The 16,817-nt window shown below is 44.1% G+C and overlaps 1 protein-coding gene across 5 annotated transcripts in view; it reads right to left on the bottom strand.

Annotated features, from left to right (window-relative positions):
- The window catches only part of xylb (xylulokinase homolog (H. influenzae)), a 255,464-nt gene that overhangs the window by 12,571 nt on the left and 226,076 nt on the right, over positions 1-16,817 (bottom strand). For all 5 annotated transcript variants that reach the window (XM_069914852.1, XM_069914856.1, XM_069914853.1 and 2 more), the window contains one exon: positions 13,834-13,928. In XM_069914852.1, coding sequence (XP_069770953.1) covers positions 13,844-13,928 — 85 coding nt within the window. In that variant the 3' untranslated portion in view covers positions 13,834-13,843. The remainder of the gene's footprint in view (positions 1-13,833; positions 13,929-16,817) is intronic.

Below are 16,817 nucleotides of genomic sequence, written 5' to 3'. Positions count from 1 at the left end.
GAGCTCCTGAAGAAGAGGAAGGAGTTTAACGCAGCAAAATTGATCCTATGGAAGAAAGGCTATAAATTTATGTTAAGATATCCAGCGGTGCTTAAAATAGTTATCCCGGGGCAGCAAAGGAAACTGTTCTCAGATCCGGAAAAAGCACGAGAATTTTCAGAACGCCTGCAAAACAGAAAGAGAGATGTAACAAAAACAAGAATGACGACAAACTTCATATAAAGAAAAAAAATAATGTATAAGTAAGAACTAAGAAAGGGAAGAAAGGAAGTAAGGGGGCAATTAAGAGGTTGATCTTTGTTATATGTTAAGATAAAAGTCTTTACTGGAGGGGGTTGAGTGGGAGAGAATAACAGTAACTGCGAAATCAGTTGACGCTTGCAAGCGGGTTCGCAATCCAAATAGAGAGGGGAGTTGTGGTTGCCCGGCAAGGGACATGGGGCAACTCAGAGAGGGGGGGTACATTTGGGGTTAAGGGAATTTTAGATGTGGGAATAGTGGAAATATTTTATGTTTTAGAAGTGTTGTCTTATTGTGTATTCAAAAAAAGTAAACAGAAATGGATAAGGAGGGAAGGTGGTGGTGAGGAAGCAGAAATGAGAGGTAAACAAAGTATGAAATGGCCATGTTGAACTATATGACTATAAATATTAATGGAATACATAACCAAATCAAAAGGAAGAGGCTATTAAATTTAATGAAAAAAGAAAAAAAATTGATATAGCATTCGTGCAGGAAACGCATCTAACTGAAGTGGAACACAAGAAATTAAGGAGAGACTGGATAGGACACGTAACGGCAGCATCATATAATTCAAAAGCCAAAGGAGTAGCTATATTAATCAATAAAAATGAGCAGTAAAGGGTCACTTCCTTGTCTGGGTCATAGCAAATAAGAGCATTCTTACTTGAGGTCAGCAGTTTCTTCAAGCGATTGAAGGCTTTGTGGGTCTCAGCATTCCAACACCATTTCTGGTCTTGTCTAAGCAATTTGTTGAGCGGGTTGCACAGAGTTGACATGTTGGGGACGTGTTTGCGGTAACGGTTAACCAAATCTAAGAATGATTGTAATTTAGCTCGATTCAATGGACAGGGTGCTTCGGTGCCAGCTGCAACCATCCTGGCTCCACAATCAATTGTAAGTCCCTGAGGGTACCATAAACAAACACTTAGGTGCGATATTGTCACAAATCACACAAAAGGGAGAACAACCAGTTGCATATGCTTGCCGCTTTTTGACAGCCTGTGACTGGAAGTATGCGCAACTGGAGAAAGAAGGATTGGCCATAATATTTGGTCTCAAGCGATTTCATCAATACCTTCATGGTAGAAAATTCACCTTAGTGACTGACAATAAACCATTGAGCTTGATCTTCGGCACGAAGAAAGGCATTATCACACTTATCTCTGTCCACTACCAGAACAACCAGAAGGGAACATTAATTGGACGGTGGAAGCAACAGCTATTAACCAGGAACAACTTCACCATTTTCCCATTACAGCTAAGAAGTAAGAAGAGAGGCCACACTATTGAAGATTTTGTACTTTAGCTTGAATGGTTGACCTGAGGTTGACAGTATTACCCCCGACTTGAAAGCTTTCGGAACAAAATCTCGATCGAAGAAGGTAGTCTGCTGTGGGGTACAAGAACGATCATCTCCAAGAAATAGCATGAGGCCATTCTAAAGGAGCTCCACACTCATCATCCAGGCGTGGTCCAGATGAAGGCTCTGGCCCGCGTGCACGTCTGGTGGCCATCAATCGACATAGACATTGAACAGACGGTTCAGAGATGTTCACATCTGTCAAGAAGTGTAACTGAAAGCACTACAAGCCGAAGCTAACCCATGGAAATGGCCATCCCAACCATTTTTCTGGTCCATTTATGGGTGAAAACCTTCTGATTATTCTCGAAGCACACTCCAAATGGTCTATTGTATGGCAAATACGTTCAACAGCTAAAAAGACAATTGAGAGACGACGACATGGATTACCCATAGAACGGGTTTCTGACAAGGGACCTTAATTTCCTGCAAAACAACCATCCACATGTATGAATAGGGAAGCTGAACGCTTCGTTCAGACCTTTAAGTGCGGTGGAAGCAAAGAGTTCATCAAAGCATCATGGAACCACAAGATTACAGAATTTTTGTTATCATGAAGAACAACATTGCACTCAACTACAAAACGCAGACCTGCAGAACTGATGTTAGGAAGCAACCTGAGAACCAGACTTGCTGAGGTGCAACCAAACATTGGACTTTGTATTCAACAGTCGACATCCCCGGGTAAGCCAAGATCTTTGGAGATCAGAGAACAAGTATTAGGGCAAGATTACAGGGAGAGTAAAGAAACATTGATAAGAGGCATGCTTCTCAAGAGACTATGCCAATGTTCATATTCTGAGTTAGTTGTTGACATGATATGGAAAGAACACATTGACCAGTTAAGAGCAATCAAGAACCCCATTTTAGTGCCAATTTCAGATGATCTCCCTGACATTTTTCCTTTGGCACAAATCAATGCTATTTCCTCAGGGATAACCTGTTATCTGTGGCTGAGACATCATCATCGGTGTTTGTCCAGAGGCAAGATTCTAGCCGAGGGCCGGACACACAACCAGTAGGGTTGAGAAAAATCGCAAGTTCATGCTCCTGCACCGTGTTCTTCATCTCTGTGAAGATCCACAAGAGAAAAACACCCTGCAGCATATCTCAAAGACTATGTGCAGGGATATGAAGACATTGTGTGTTTTCCCAGTTTAGTGCATTTTCAATTTTGTTTGCTTTGTATCTATAGTTTAATGTTACTAGTTGAAGTTAAGATTCACTGTAGTGACCACAAGTGTTAACAGATTTAAAGTTGAACTTTATAGTCATTTTAAAATGTGCAGTCATTGTATGAAGTAATTTGTACTTAGAATTATAAAGTAAGCACAAATTAATTTTGTGGGCGAGTGCGCATGTCTGCGAGATGTCATGTTATGTTCTACGTCGTGTTTCGGTGGGCACCATTTTGGAAAAACCAAGTGACTGCAATCCGTGTATGTTAAAGCTTTAATAAAGAGTCATGCACGACAGATGACACCCAAAAGTAAAGCAAATGGAGCGAAGGTAGAAAAAAATGGAACCTTACTTGCTCAGTTCCCTGAATGCAATGCTCTGAGCAGTGAGGAATCTGCCCATGACCGAAGGGTTTTGGCTCAAAACTTCAACTATCTTTTGCTTTCCATTGATGTTGCCCGACCCACTGTGTTCCTTCAACATTTTGTGTACTTCTACAATATTTTAAATGTGGCCTAACCAATGTTTTATATAATTTCCTTACTCTATACTCAATGAAGCCAAGAATACCATACACCTTCTCCACCAGCCTATCTATTTGTATGACCATTTTAAGGATCTATAAACCTGGACCCCAGATTCCTCTGCATATCAATGTTTATCAATGTCCTGCCATTAACTCTATACATTCCTCTTATATTTGACCTTCCAAAATGTAACACCTCAAACAACCACATTAAACACCATCTAACCCACTTTTTCATTCAGGTCAATCACATTCAACAGAGGTCCCAACACTGATCCCCGCCAGAACCACATGCTAACCAGTGTAAAGAGGTTGGGATGGAGAGTTGGGGGGGGGGGGAGTGAAGCAGGAGCTGGTAAATGATGGGTGATTGAAGAACAGGAGAGCAGCAGAAACCACAGAGGAAGAGCAGTGACAGTTTCACATTGTGGTGATATGTAATTATACCACTAAGTTACCAGGGGTCATCCCGGTGACCTTGTAAATAAAGCAGTCCAGAGCTACAGTCTAGCCTTCCAGGTTCATCTTGCAGAGAGACAAGACCTTTTAGTGTACATAGTAGTTTATTAAAGCTGTCTTATACTTGCACTGCTGGTGTGGTTATTGTCAGTACAATTTAATAAACTAATATCATAGCTACTAGGATGGAAGCTGCTTCTGCTCCAACGCGCATTCCTGACCACCTGGAGATTCTTCCTGAGGAATGGAATCCAGGGACAACCAGCACGCACGTGCATCTGATGACAGAGACGGCGATGGACCGCTGTACTGGAATCGTGGTGGAATGCAGGGAAGACCACAGAAATACGATAGGGCAGGTAAGAAACAGCCAAGAGCCCTGTCTGCCCGTGGGTTCGCCAGTACAGGCACCACCGACCCTAAACCTCAGTCCGATCAGAAAGGGGTCACTACAAGCATGGGTGGGAAGGATCTCCACAAGTCGTGCTCCCGATCACCACGTATGTGGAGAATTCCCGACCACACCAGAGCCAGGGAAAGCAGACACCACTACCGTCACTCCCCCAGCAGCAGTTTCCCCAGTACCAAGGAGAACTGATGCTACCGCTGGGATCCCCCCTAAGCCTGCTGCAAACGTCCCAAAGCCAGAGACTCAGCCAACATCCCCATGCACCCAGGTTACTCCTCCAGCAGACACAAACCCCACAGAGGCTCTACCAGCAGCTCCCAGTACCCCAGGGTCCACCCTTGCTACACCTAGACCCAGAGACCACGTGGAGACCGGGAATGACCCCTGGGGTGCCCCCACATTATCTAAGGAACCAGAGATTGCGGCTTAGCCATGTGCTGCGACCAGACAGGCTGGAGCTTGACCCCAGAAATCCTGGAGCTGGCACACACTTCGGCCGCTGGCAGAGATGCTTTCTGAATTACATTGAGGGTGCTGAGGCATCGGATAAAGAACTATTAATGCTGCTGTTAGCCCAGCTGGGAGACCACCCTTACTCCCTTATACAGGATGCCAGGTCCTACCAAGAGGCAATCAGCATTTTATAGAGGCATTACAGTAATGGGCATAGTGAACTCCACTCCCAGTACAGACTCATGATCAGGTCACAACAAGTAGGGGAGTCTGCCAGAGGCTTTATACTCTTTCTGAAAGACCTGGCGAGAAGCTACAACTTTAAAGCAGTATCAGCTCAGGAGTATGCAGAGGACCTTATTAGGGACAGTATTGGCATACGGTCCACTGAGATGAGACATCAATTGCTGGAGAAAGGAATGGTGGGGTTAGATGAGGTAAAGACTATTGCAGAACCTTTAGAAAGCACTAGGAAAGAATTGGAGGAGAACTCACAGGACCCTGGGGCTGGGACAAATGTCTGCTGGACTCTCTAGCACCACGAAAAGAAAAGTATGCTGCCTGACAGGAATCCACAGCAGTTGCAGCACACCTTGAGGGTCCCAAGTACTTTTTCTGTGGACAAAGAAAGCACCCCAGAGCCCTCTGCCCTGCCAGAGAAAATGGCTGTTCCAACTGTGGAAAATGTGGGCATTATACAAAAGTCTGCAGAAGCCCCAATGCCACAGCCAAGGCCCATTCTCATGCTAAATGAGAGGTGGGAAAGCTCTTCTTTCTCCACAAAGAAGAATGTCATGTGCAGCCAGCCATCTTGGACAAATGCTACAAAGCAGAGGACACAGTCTTCAGGAGATGAATATGACGCCGAGTACAATCGGATGGAAGGACACGCCAGACTTGCTTCCCTACGCATGAATCAGGCGAGTACACACAATTTATCTGACGCCGCTGTGTGCATCAAAATTAATAATGTGGTAAATTGCTTAATATTGGCCAGGGGTTAGTCAACTGCCTTGCCCTCCCCACGCGCCCGAGTAAGCACCGGATCCTGTTAGCAGCCAGCAGCCTTGCGGCTGAGGTAAAACAGTTTTGCAGGGTTACTCTAGAAATCCAGGGCACAAAATACGAAGGGTTCAAATTACTAGAACTCCCTCACCTCTGTGCCCCGGTACTATTGGAGTTAGATTTTCAGTGCCAGTTAGAAAGCATTACAATAGTACACAATGGGCCTCACCCCCCACTATGCCTTACCAAGAAACAACACTGCAGCCTGTCTGTCCTCAACATAGAACCCCCTCCGTTGTTCACACACCTGACCCCAGAATGCACACCAATAGCCACAAAGAGCAGGAGGTACAGCCCGAGGGACAGAGCCTTCATTAGGACAGAGGTCCGCAGGCTACTACAGGAGGGCATCATAGAGCAGAGCACCAGCCCCTGGAGAGCGCAGGTGGTTGTAGTAGTCAGGAAAAAAACTGCATGCTGGTGGATAACAGCCAGACAATCACCAAATTTACACAACTAGATGCCTATCCCCTGCCACGCATAGCAGACACGGTCAACAACATTGCGCAGTATAAGGTGTTCTCCACCATAGACCTGAAGGCAGCATACCACCAACTGCCCATTAGAAACAGCGATCACATTTACACGGAATTTGAGGCAGGTGGCAGGCTGTATCAATTTCTGCGACTCCCCTTCGGTGTCACCAATGGAGTGTCCCTGTTTCAGAGAGAAATGGACCAAATAATAGATGAGTTCCAACTGAAAGCGGTGTTCCCCTACTTAGACAACGTGACAATCTGTGGCCACACTCAGGAGGAGTGCTTTTTCCAGGCAGCTGAGAAAAGGAACCTTACAACAGGGACAAATGTGTCTTGAACACCAGGAAGTTGCCAATCCTGGGCTACATTGTGCAGAACGGGGAAATGAGCCCAGACCCATTCCATATGCACCCTCTCCTAGACCTCCCAGTGCCACACACACTGAAAGCACTAAAAAGGTGTTTGGGACTGTTCGCTTACTACGTCCAATGGGTCCCCAACTACGCCAACAGGGCCCACCCACTTATAAAAGCCTCAGTTTTCCCACTGTACCCAGCAGCCACCAGAGCATTCAGGGACATTAGGGACCATATTGCTAAAGTTACCATGCGGTCCATAGATGAGTTGATCCCGTTTCAAGTAGAAATGGATGCATCCGATGTGGCTCTGGCAGCCACCCTAAACCAAGACGGACGACCAGTGGCCTTTTTCTCGCGAACCCTACAGGGGTCAGAGGTAAGACACTCAGCAGTAGCGAAGGAGGCCCTAACCATTGTGGAAGCAGTAAGGCACTGGCAACATTATCTGGCATGCAAACACTTCACCCTCGTCATGGACCAACGGTCTGTGGCTTTTATGTTCGATAACCAGAACAGGGGGAGAATTAAGAATGACAAAATCCTGCGCTGATGGATAGAATTGTCTACTTTTAACTACAACATTCTATACCGCCCCGGGAGACTCCACAAGCCCCCGGACGCGCTGTCCAGAGGCACTTGTGCCATCCTTAACCACACGTCCCAGTTGCAAAGCTTGCACAATGAGCTGGGCCACCAGCTGTTTCACTTCATTAAAACCCAAAACCTCCCATTCTCGGTAGAGGAAATGAGGTCAGTGCCCCATCTAAGCAGAATGCAAACCGCAATTTTACCAACCAGACAAAGCCACCCTGATAAAAGCTACCAATCGTTTTGAGCACCTCAGCCTCGATTTTGAAGGCCCGCTCCCATCCATTAATAGAAATGTCTATTTCCTAAACGTAATAGATGAATATTCCCGTTTCCCCTTCGCAAACCCGTGTTCTGATGGATCAGCAGCCACGGTTATAAAATGCCTCCAATGCACCTTCAGCATATTTGGGTACCCGAACTACATACACACAGACAGGGGAGCTGCATTCATGAGTGCAGAAGTACAGCAGTACCTGCACGAGAGAGGGATTGCTACCAACCACACTACAAGTTACAATCCCAGGGGAAATGGACAAGTCAAAAGGGAAAATGCCACTATCTGAAAAACGTTCCTCTTGTCCTTAAAACCAAAAGACCTGGCTGTTACTAGATGGCAAGAAGTGTTGCCAGAAGCCCTACACTCTATACGTTCTTTGTTGTGTACTGTCACTAACATGACCCCACATGACCGTATCTTTTCTTTCACAAGGAAAGCCACGACGGGCACAGTACTGCCTAAATGGATGATGACACTGGGACCTGTTCTCCTCCAGAAGCACTGCAGACCCCACAAAGCAGACCCGCTGGTGGATCAAGTGGAGTTGAGGCACGCGAACCCTCAGTAGGCCTACGTCACATTCCCAGATGGAAGAGAAGACACGGTGGCCACCAGGAATCTCGCGCTGGCTGAATGTGTGAACAACGCAGAGGAAACACAGATGTCTACGGATCAACAAGGAGCGCAGCAGCAGTCACTAGAACAGTCGTCCATCGAGTCACCCCAGAGGACTATATCACCCACCCTGGAAATCAGGACCCTGGCTACGCCCACCCCACAAAATATCACCACCCTAAATTTGATGGCAGGACCTAATCCCGTACAAGAGGATCCCCAGCCCACACGGCCACATGGCTATCTAGTACTTCCCACTCCCACACCTCCACCAAGAAAGACCGAAAGGCGGACCACACTCCCCACCCCTATACCACTACCAAGGAGGTCCAGAAGGCAACGGAAGCCACGAAAAATTTTGGACTTATGAACTTACAAACAAGGGAAGGAGGACGGGGGGGGGGGGGGGAGGGGGAATAACAATTTTTAAGGGGGGGGGTGAATGTGGTGATATGTAAATACACCACCAGGTCACCAGGGGTCATCCCGGTGACCTTGTATATAAAGCAGTCCAGAGCTACAGTCTAGCCTTCCAGGTTCATCTTGCAGAGAGACAAGACCTCTTAGTGTACATAGTAGTTTATTAAAGCTGTCTTATACTCGCACTGCTGGTGTGGTTATTGTCAGTACACACATAACTCCTGTCAAAGAGAGGAGGAAAACTTCTTCACAGGGGACATACTTTTAAGGGAACCAGGTCTGGCGGTATCCATGGAAAGACATGATTGACTGACCATTTCTCTCCATGTCCCTCCAGCTTCTTGATCGTTAGTCTCTTGTGTTGTATTTTTCTATGCTTTAAGAGACTTCACAAGGGAGCAGCAAAATGGAGACCACGGATGCTGGTGCCCTTTTCTACCAGCAGAAAATGATGTAATTTTAAATCTGAGAATGACTGATTTTTGTTAACCAAAGCCATGTAATGGGAGATTGGAAAAAGGTAGATGTATAGAGTTAGCACATAGATCAGGCATAATCTCAGTGAATGACAGACCAGGTCCACAAGGTTAATTGGCAACAATGAGTAAAACCAATTGTGCATAAACTGTGTCAGAAATAGGAGCACAGGAGCTAAATAAACGAACAGTATAAAATGGTAACTGCATTCCCCAAGGGGACAAACTAGTTGAGATATCAGTTCTGGGGCTTATGGTCTTTACTACCAGATAACAGAAGAGCGTGGATAGGATGTACATAGATTATTTAATGTGGACAAGTGCAACAACAGGAGATGGGGAGAGAATAATAAACTGCAACAGTTAAAAGATAAAAGCTGTGATCTCACAGGACATCCACAGGATGGATATATGAACATTAGTGCCCCAAATATGAAATAATGATGAGATGGAACTCAAAATGAGATGGGCAGCAAGGTTGGTGTAGCGATAGTGCAATGCCTTTACAGCGCCAGCAATCATGACTGAGGTTCGAATCCCATGCTCTCTGTAAGGAGTTTGTAAATTCTCCCTGTGTCTGTGTGGGTTTTCCCCGGGGGGAGCTCCAGTTTCCTCCCACTGTTCAAAACGTACTGGGTGCATGTAGGTTAATTGGGTGTAAAATGGGCGGCACAGACTCATGAGCCGAAATGGCCTGTTACTGTGCTATATGTCTAAAAAATAGGAGATTGAGAGTCTAGTGGCCTGATGCCAATGTTAAAGGTTCTGATCATTTACTTTGGTAGGAGGAGGGGCATTCCCCTGTCCACGTCAATGATGCTAAAGTGAAGTCAGTAGAGAGCTTCCAGTTCTTGGAAGTAAACATTTCCAGTGATATGACCTGGACCGGCCACGTCAATGCAATGGTCAAGAAAGCACACCTCCGCCTCTGCTTCGTCAGAAGGCTAAGCAAATTCGGGATGTCATCCATATCCCTTAAGAACCTTGAAAACATCTTAGCTGGATGCATCACAGTGTAGGATGGGAACTGCTTTGTCCAAGATCAGAAGAAGCTGCAGAAAATGGTGAATAAACATCCTTCCCCTTCTACACCTCCTGCGACCTAGATAAGGTATACTGAAGCCGACATACTGAAGGGCCCATCCCTTTCCAGACAGACTCTCTCCATCCTCCCACTGGGGAGAAGGTTCAAGACCATGAAATTGTCCATCAAAAATTTAAAAGAAAGTTTATTCCCCATAGACATCAGGCTCCTGAATGAACCTCACAGTGGTTTCATGCTGCTTTTATTGTCTACTACTTGATCTTTGCATTTTATCACAATAGTCTGGAATGTGCTCTTGCTCTTGTGTTCAATGGTATACATGTTAGAGTTAAAATTTGCTGGACTGCTCTCAAGAACGAACCAGGAATAATGTGACAATAATCATGAACTTGGTGCTCGGCAGAATGAGGTTGCAAAGAATTCAAACAAGAAAATTTTTGAATTCTTCTGGACCACTGAATACTATCTATCCTATGCCACATTTAAAGTAGGCATTGGGGAGGGTGTGAAAAAGATAGATTAAATCATTAACTGGGATTAGATAGCTAAGGTTTGAGTACAGGCTGAAACAACTGAGAATATCTGCATAAGAAATGGAAATACTAAAGACATGAATTTAAGATTATAAAGAGTATGAAGGAGTCAAACATCAGGATTCAATCACAGTCATAGACACTGAGACTAGCAGAAGCTCAAATTTCGAAAAGGGTAAAAAGAAATTTTGGATTTAACTACTTCAAGCAGAATTTAACGATTATCAAGTGCATGCTGATCATAGAACCATTATGATCTTATCCTGTGTGTCAAAGACCCAATATCTCAAGGATCTCCAAATAAAATGTCACTTGCTATTTCTGACATCAACCTAATGAATCCAGAGCACTACTGGATCTTGTACATCTCTCCACACCTGATTGCATCTCTTACCTGTCATCCCATTACCTTACCTCAACACCATACGTCACAATTGGCCCTCTCTGTTTCTCTGTTTCAGCATCAAGGTTCAAAAATGCACTCTTTATAACAGTCGGTGGGTCTTGGTGGAATAAATGGTTCAGCATGGACTGGGTGGGCTGAAGGGCCTCTGTCCTGCAGGGTTGTATGGACTAAGCGATTTATCAAATAAGAAATTATTACAGGACTCAATAAATCTCCAACTTTTACATTTTATTTCTGGTTTCCATCATCTGCAGTATTTTATTCCTGTCCAAGTAACCTGTCCAACCAAAGATCTAAAGTGAACTCTCCACTGACACTTGCTGAATTATTTCCAGGCTTGTTATCATCCTGACTGACAGAATGGGTTGTGAGTGAACAAGGGATAAATCTCCGTGTGGCAGATAGATCCGACCACAACAGCAGCAGATATGTCCACTGGGCAGCTCTTGCGGAGACAAAATCCCATTTTCAAGAATATTCACCCTGATTTAGTGTGGCCGTACAATTGCATTATATGGGATAGACTCAGAACAGGTCTGCTGGCTCAAAATACAGATGAGCAGTTGCAGCGAAAACACACACATCTACATCACAGTCCTCAAGCCCATGCCACTAATTACACCTAATTGACCTACAACCCGCGGTATGTTTTGAAGGGTGGGAGGAAACCGGACTACCCTGAGGAAACCTACAGACATGGATAGAACATGCAATCTTCACTCTACTATCCTGGTCGGGGATCAACCCCGGCTCAAGGACATGACAGAATCAACACTGAAGGGCCAGCCCTAATGAAACTGTAACTCTCAAAATGTGTGGTCATCAGAAATGGACAGAGCTAAGCAAACTTATGATCACTGAACCAGGCTGATGCTTGACAGATCTATCACTGAATAATGATGGAAAATTAGATAGCTGAAGGGAGGAAAAAGTGGCAAAGACATCTCTTTCCTCAACATGGTGGGGTCCAGCATGCAAGTACAAAGCATGATCAACCAGAGATGCCAAATGGTGGTTACCTCTGAGATCTCCATTATCACAGAACTAAGTCTCAGCCAATTTGATTCATTCCACATGGATATTAAGAACAGCTGAGAGTAATGGTACAATAAAATCCCAGCTGTAGTATTGAACTTTTGCGCTCCTGAACTAGGTGCAGCTCTAGCCACCCTATCCAGTACATTTACAATACTTGACTATGTGGAAAAATGCCATGTTCATAAAAAGCACAACAAATGCAGATACTCACTGCTCCACATCCACTCTGAATTGCCACCATAGAGATGGAAGGTGCCATTGACAGTCCTACTATGCAGCAATAAACTGCAAACTGGTGCCTAGAATGGGTTTAGCAGAACTACTCAGCTCCATACATCATAAGAGCTTTGATCTAAAGAGATACATTCTAAATGTGAGGTGACCTTATATAAAAATCTTTGGGAGGCTACAGCACATCACTCCAGTTCTTCAGAGCAATGTCATGACCACTGCTTGATCAATGGCCTTCCATGAGATCAGGAGTGGATATGTTTTCTGGCCATTGCACAAGGCTAAATTCCATTCGTAACTCCTCAGCCAATGAACTAGCCAATGGAGCAATCCCTAGGCAACGTTCAGACAGGGCAATAAGCAGAAATTAGCATTCATGCTACAAAAGGGCTAAGTAATGTCCAACTATAGAACACAATTAGTGTAGTGGTTACCACAATGCTGTAATAGTGCCAGTGACCAGGGTCCTGTAAGGAAATTGCATGTCCTATCCATGCTGTCTGTAAGGAGATTGCATGTTCTATCCATGCTGTCTGTAAGGAGATTGCATGTTCTATCCATGCTGTCTGTAAGGAGATTGCATGTTCTATCCATGCTGTCTGTAAGGAGATTGCATGTTCTATCTATGCTGTCTGTAAGGAAATTGCATGTCCTATCCATGCTGTCTGTAAGGAGATTGCATGTTCTATCCATGCTGTCTGTAAGGAGATTGCATGTTCTATCTATGCTGTCTGTAAGGAGATTGCATGTTCTATCCATGCTGTCTGTAAGGAGATTGCATGTTCTATCTATGCTGTCTGTAAGGAGATTGCATGTTCTATCTATGCTGTCTGTAAGGAGATTGCATGTTCTATCCATGCTGTCTGTAAGGAGATTGCATGTTCTATCCATGCTGTCTGTAAGGAGATTGCATGTTCTATCCATGCTGTCTGTAAGGAGATTGCATGTTCTATCTATGCTGTCTGTAAGGAGATTGCATGTTCTATCTATGCTGTCTGTAAGGAGATTGCCTGTTCTATCCATGTCTGTAGGTTTCCTCAGGGTAGTCCGGTTTCCTCCCACCCTTCAAGAATATTCACCCTGATTTAGTAGGTCAATTAGGTGTAATTAGTGGCATGGGCTTGAGGGTCAAAATGGTTTGTTACCGTGCTGCATGTCCAAACTTTAAAACAGACACCAGTCATTCAATGACATTGCCATGAGTGAGTACTCCAACATCAACATTTTAGGGTCATAATTAACCAAAGCAACAAAAACCCTCAACGCCAGGGAAAAGGGGTTGATCAGAATGTAGGGAGAATAAAATGGGTGAGGGTAGGATTAGTGTAAAAATGGATTGTTTGGTAGTCCATACAGACTTTATGTGCTATTTACGTGCTGTGGCTATCAAAGATTTTACGACCATCCAAGAAAAAGCAGCCTGCAATGACTATCATTCATTCCTCCCACTGTAAAATCCACTGCAGTTACTTACCCAGATGACTCCGACAGCATCACCCAAATTGGTTACCTCCACCCACCAAAAAGAACAATGGCAGAGATTGCCTGGGAACTTTATTTTTCTGTTTAACACCATAGCCTGCACCTTCGTGTTATGTAACCCTAACCTGTCTGGTCAGCAAATAACTGGAGTAAAATAATTCCCTGGCACAGGATCTCTCTCTCTCACCTTATCTGCTTCACAAATGGGGTTCACGGCCAGCTTTGGTGATGCTGCCATTTTCACGGAATTTGCAAACGACTGGCCCAAAACTGCTTCCAGACCTGTAATACAAATGTGACACAGTTCACAAAACCTAATGTTTACTATTTTTCAAGCACAAATCAAGAGGCAACCTTTGTTATACAGATGCTGAGTGCGAGTGTCCTCTCATATGCTTTAGCAAATGAACTGATAGTAATTTGAAGCTTGGCCCCTTAACACAAGTGCCATCCGTCTGCTGCACCTGAACAACTGGGAATGTGGTATCTCTGTTTCTGGGCTGTAAGTGATGCAAGTTAACAATTACCCATTGTGGAAAGCTGTTTAAGGTCTAATAGGAAAGCATATGGTCGTGATAACTAAAATGGACCAAACTGGCAAGGACACTCATGCTGGAAAACTGAGTCTGAAAGTGATATTTTCTGGTGCGGTCCCAATGGGTGGTGGTAGAAAATAATCTGTTAACAGTAGAGCTGAATGATGGTAAGGAGATCCTCAGCTCTACTCCTGAACATGGAAAATGGCAGCAGAGAAATGGGATTGAATCAATCAATGATCCCCAGATATTCCAGTCTATGAAAATATAATCAACCAGTTGGCATTTTTAGTGATATTCTCTGAGTAATTACATAGTTTTGCCCCAAACTACTTTTTTTTAAACCAAAATTGTGATCAGAATAACACCATTTAACTGCTATAGCAGCCTGATGAAGTCCTTTGAATGTTAGAGATAACAAGTTAGTCTGCTCACAGAAGAATACTTCTCGCAGTGACAGATAAAATTAAACTATTTCCAACTCAAAGTAGCTCCATCATACAAAAAAAAGTTTACAGTTCACCTTGATCTCAGATAGGCAGTACCAAAAGTTTCTGTACAAGAAACTACAGTGTACAGAATGAGTTCCTAAAACCCTCACCCATGGAAAAAAAGATTTGTTTAATCTGTCCTTTCTACTCAGACCAATATACAGGATGGGCTTCATGACTTTCATATTGTAATTATCCTATTGCTTTCTGAATTAACTGACATTAATAGGAAATTAATTAATCAATCAAGGCTTTCCAATGTGACCATGGGGCTGTTCTGATCATCAGCTCATCTCCACCTACCTGCCTTTCTCCTACATCACAATTCCCCTACTATATCAAAATCTATCCAACCTTGTCTTAGATTTATTTACTGAGGTCACCTCCACTGCTTCATTGGGCAGTGGATTTCACACATTCACCATCCTCTGGGAAAAGCAGTTCCTCCTCATCTCTGAACTAAATTTACTGCCCTGAGTCTTGAGGCTATGTCCCCCGGTTCTGCTCTCCCCCACCAATGAAAAATAACTTACCTATCTCTGTCTGATCTATGTCTTTCATAATTTTATGTTTCTATAAGATCCCCTCTCATTCTTCTAAATTCGATCGAGTGTAGTTCCAGACGACTCAATCTCTCCTCGAAGGCCAGCCCCTTCATCCATGGAATCAACCTGATGAACCTCTTCTGCACTGCCTCCAAACTCAGTACATCCCTCCTCAAGAGACCAGAGCTGCATTCACTGCTCCAGATGTAGCCTCACCAGTACATTGTACAATTGCAGCATAACTTCTCTGCTCCCAAATTCAATCCCTCTTGCAATGGCCAACATTTCATTTGCCTTCTTGATAGCCTGCTGCACCTGCAAACCCACCTTTTGTGATTCATGCACAAGCCCTCCCAAGTCCTTCTGTACAGCAGCATGCTGCTGCAATTGCTTGCCATTTAAATAATATTCTGATCTTTTATTCTTCCTTCCAAAGTGCATAACCTCACATTTGCCAACATTGTACTCCATCTGCCAGACCCTTGCCCACTCACTTAACCTATCTATATCTCTCTGCAGACTCTCCCTATCTTCTGCACAATTTGCTTTTCCACTCAATTTAGTGTCATCAGCAAATTTAGAAACACTGCACTCTGTCCCCTCTTCCAGATCGTTTATGTATAATGTGAACAGTTGTGGGCCCAGCATCAATCCCCACGGCACCCCGGTCACCAACCAGAAAAACACCATTACACCCCACTCTCTGCTTTCATTGATTAACCAATCATCTATCCATGCTAATACATCACCCCCAATTCCACGCATTCATATCTTATGGATAAGTCTTTAATGCAACACCTTATTGACTGCCTTCTGAAAATCCAGGTAAACAATGCCCACCTGTTCCTCTTTATCTACAGTTCTCATTATACCCTCATAGAACTCCAGTAAATTTGTCAAACAGGATCAGTTTTTGCAGAATCCATGCTGCATCTGCCTGATGGATCCATTTCCCTCCATATACCTTGCTATTCCTTCTTTAATGATAGCGTCTAGCATTTTCCCAACTACAGATATTAAACAAGCTGGCCTATAGTTCCCTGCTTTTTGGCTGTATTCAGTTTTTCACTGTCTCCCAATCCACTGGGATATGCCCAGAGTCCAGAGAATTTTGGTAAATTATCACCAAAGTCTCAACTATAACCTGCCATTTCTTTCAGTACCCTGGGATGCATTCCATCAGGACCAGGGGATTTATCTATCTTTAGACACCAACGTTTTTGAGTACGACCTCTTTAGTGATAGCTATTACATCCAGGCCCTCATCTCCCATCCCATCTGTTCTTGGCATGTTTGACATGTCCTCCACCTTGAATATCGACATTAAATAGTCATTCAAAGCCTCAGCCATTTCATCATTATCCAATATCAATTTTCCTTTCTCATCTTCCAAGGGTCCAACCTTCACCGTAGCTAGCCTATTGCGCTTTATATAATTATAAAAAACTTCTGGTTTGTTCTAATCTTTTTTCATAGCCAACCTTCCCTTTCTTTATTACTTATTTTGTGGGTTTTTTCTTAAAGGTTTCCCAATCTTCTGGTTTCCCACTGTTCTTGGTGACCGAATTATCCAAGGTTGGCTGCCCTCACCCTTACTGT

The sequence above is a fragment of the Narcine bancroftii genome, chromosome 1, assembly GCF_036971445.1.
Source record: "Narcine bancroftii isolate sNarBan1 chromosome 1, sNarBan1.hap1, whole genome shotgun sequence".
Classification (NCBI taxonomy): domain Eukaryota; kingdom Metazoa; phylum Chordata; class Chondrichthyes; order Torpediniformes; family Narcinidae; genus Narcine; species Narcine bancroftii.
The sequence above is the reverse complement of the archived record's forward strand: the minus strand, read 5'-3'. Positions and strand labels throughout refer to the sequence as shown.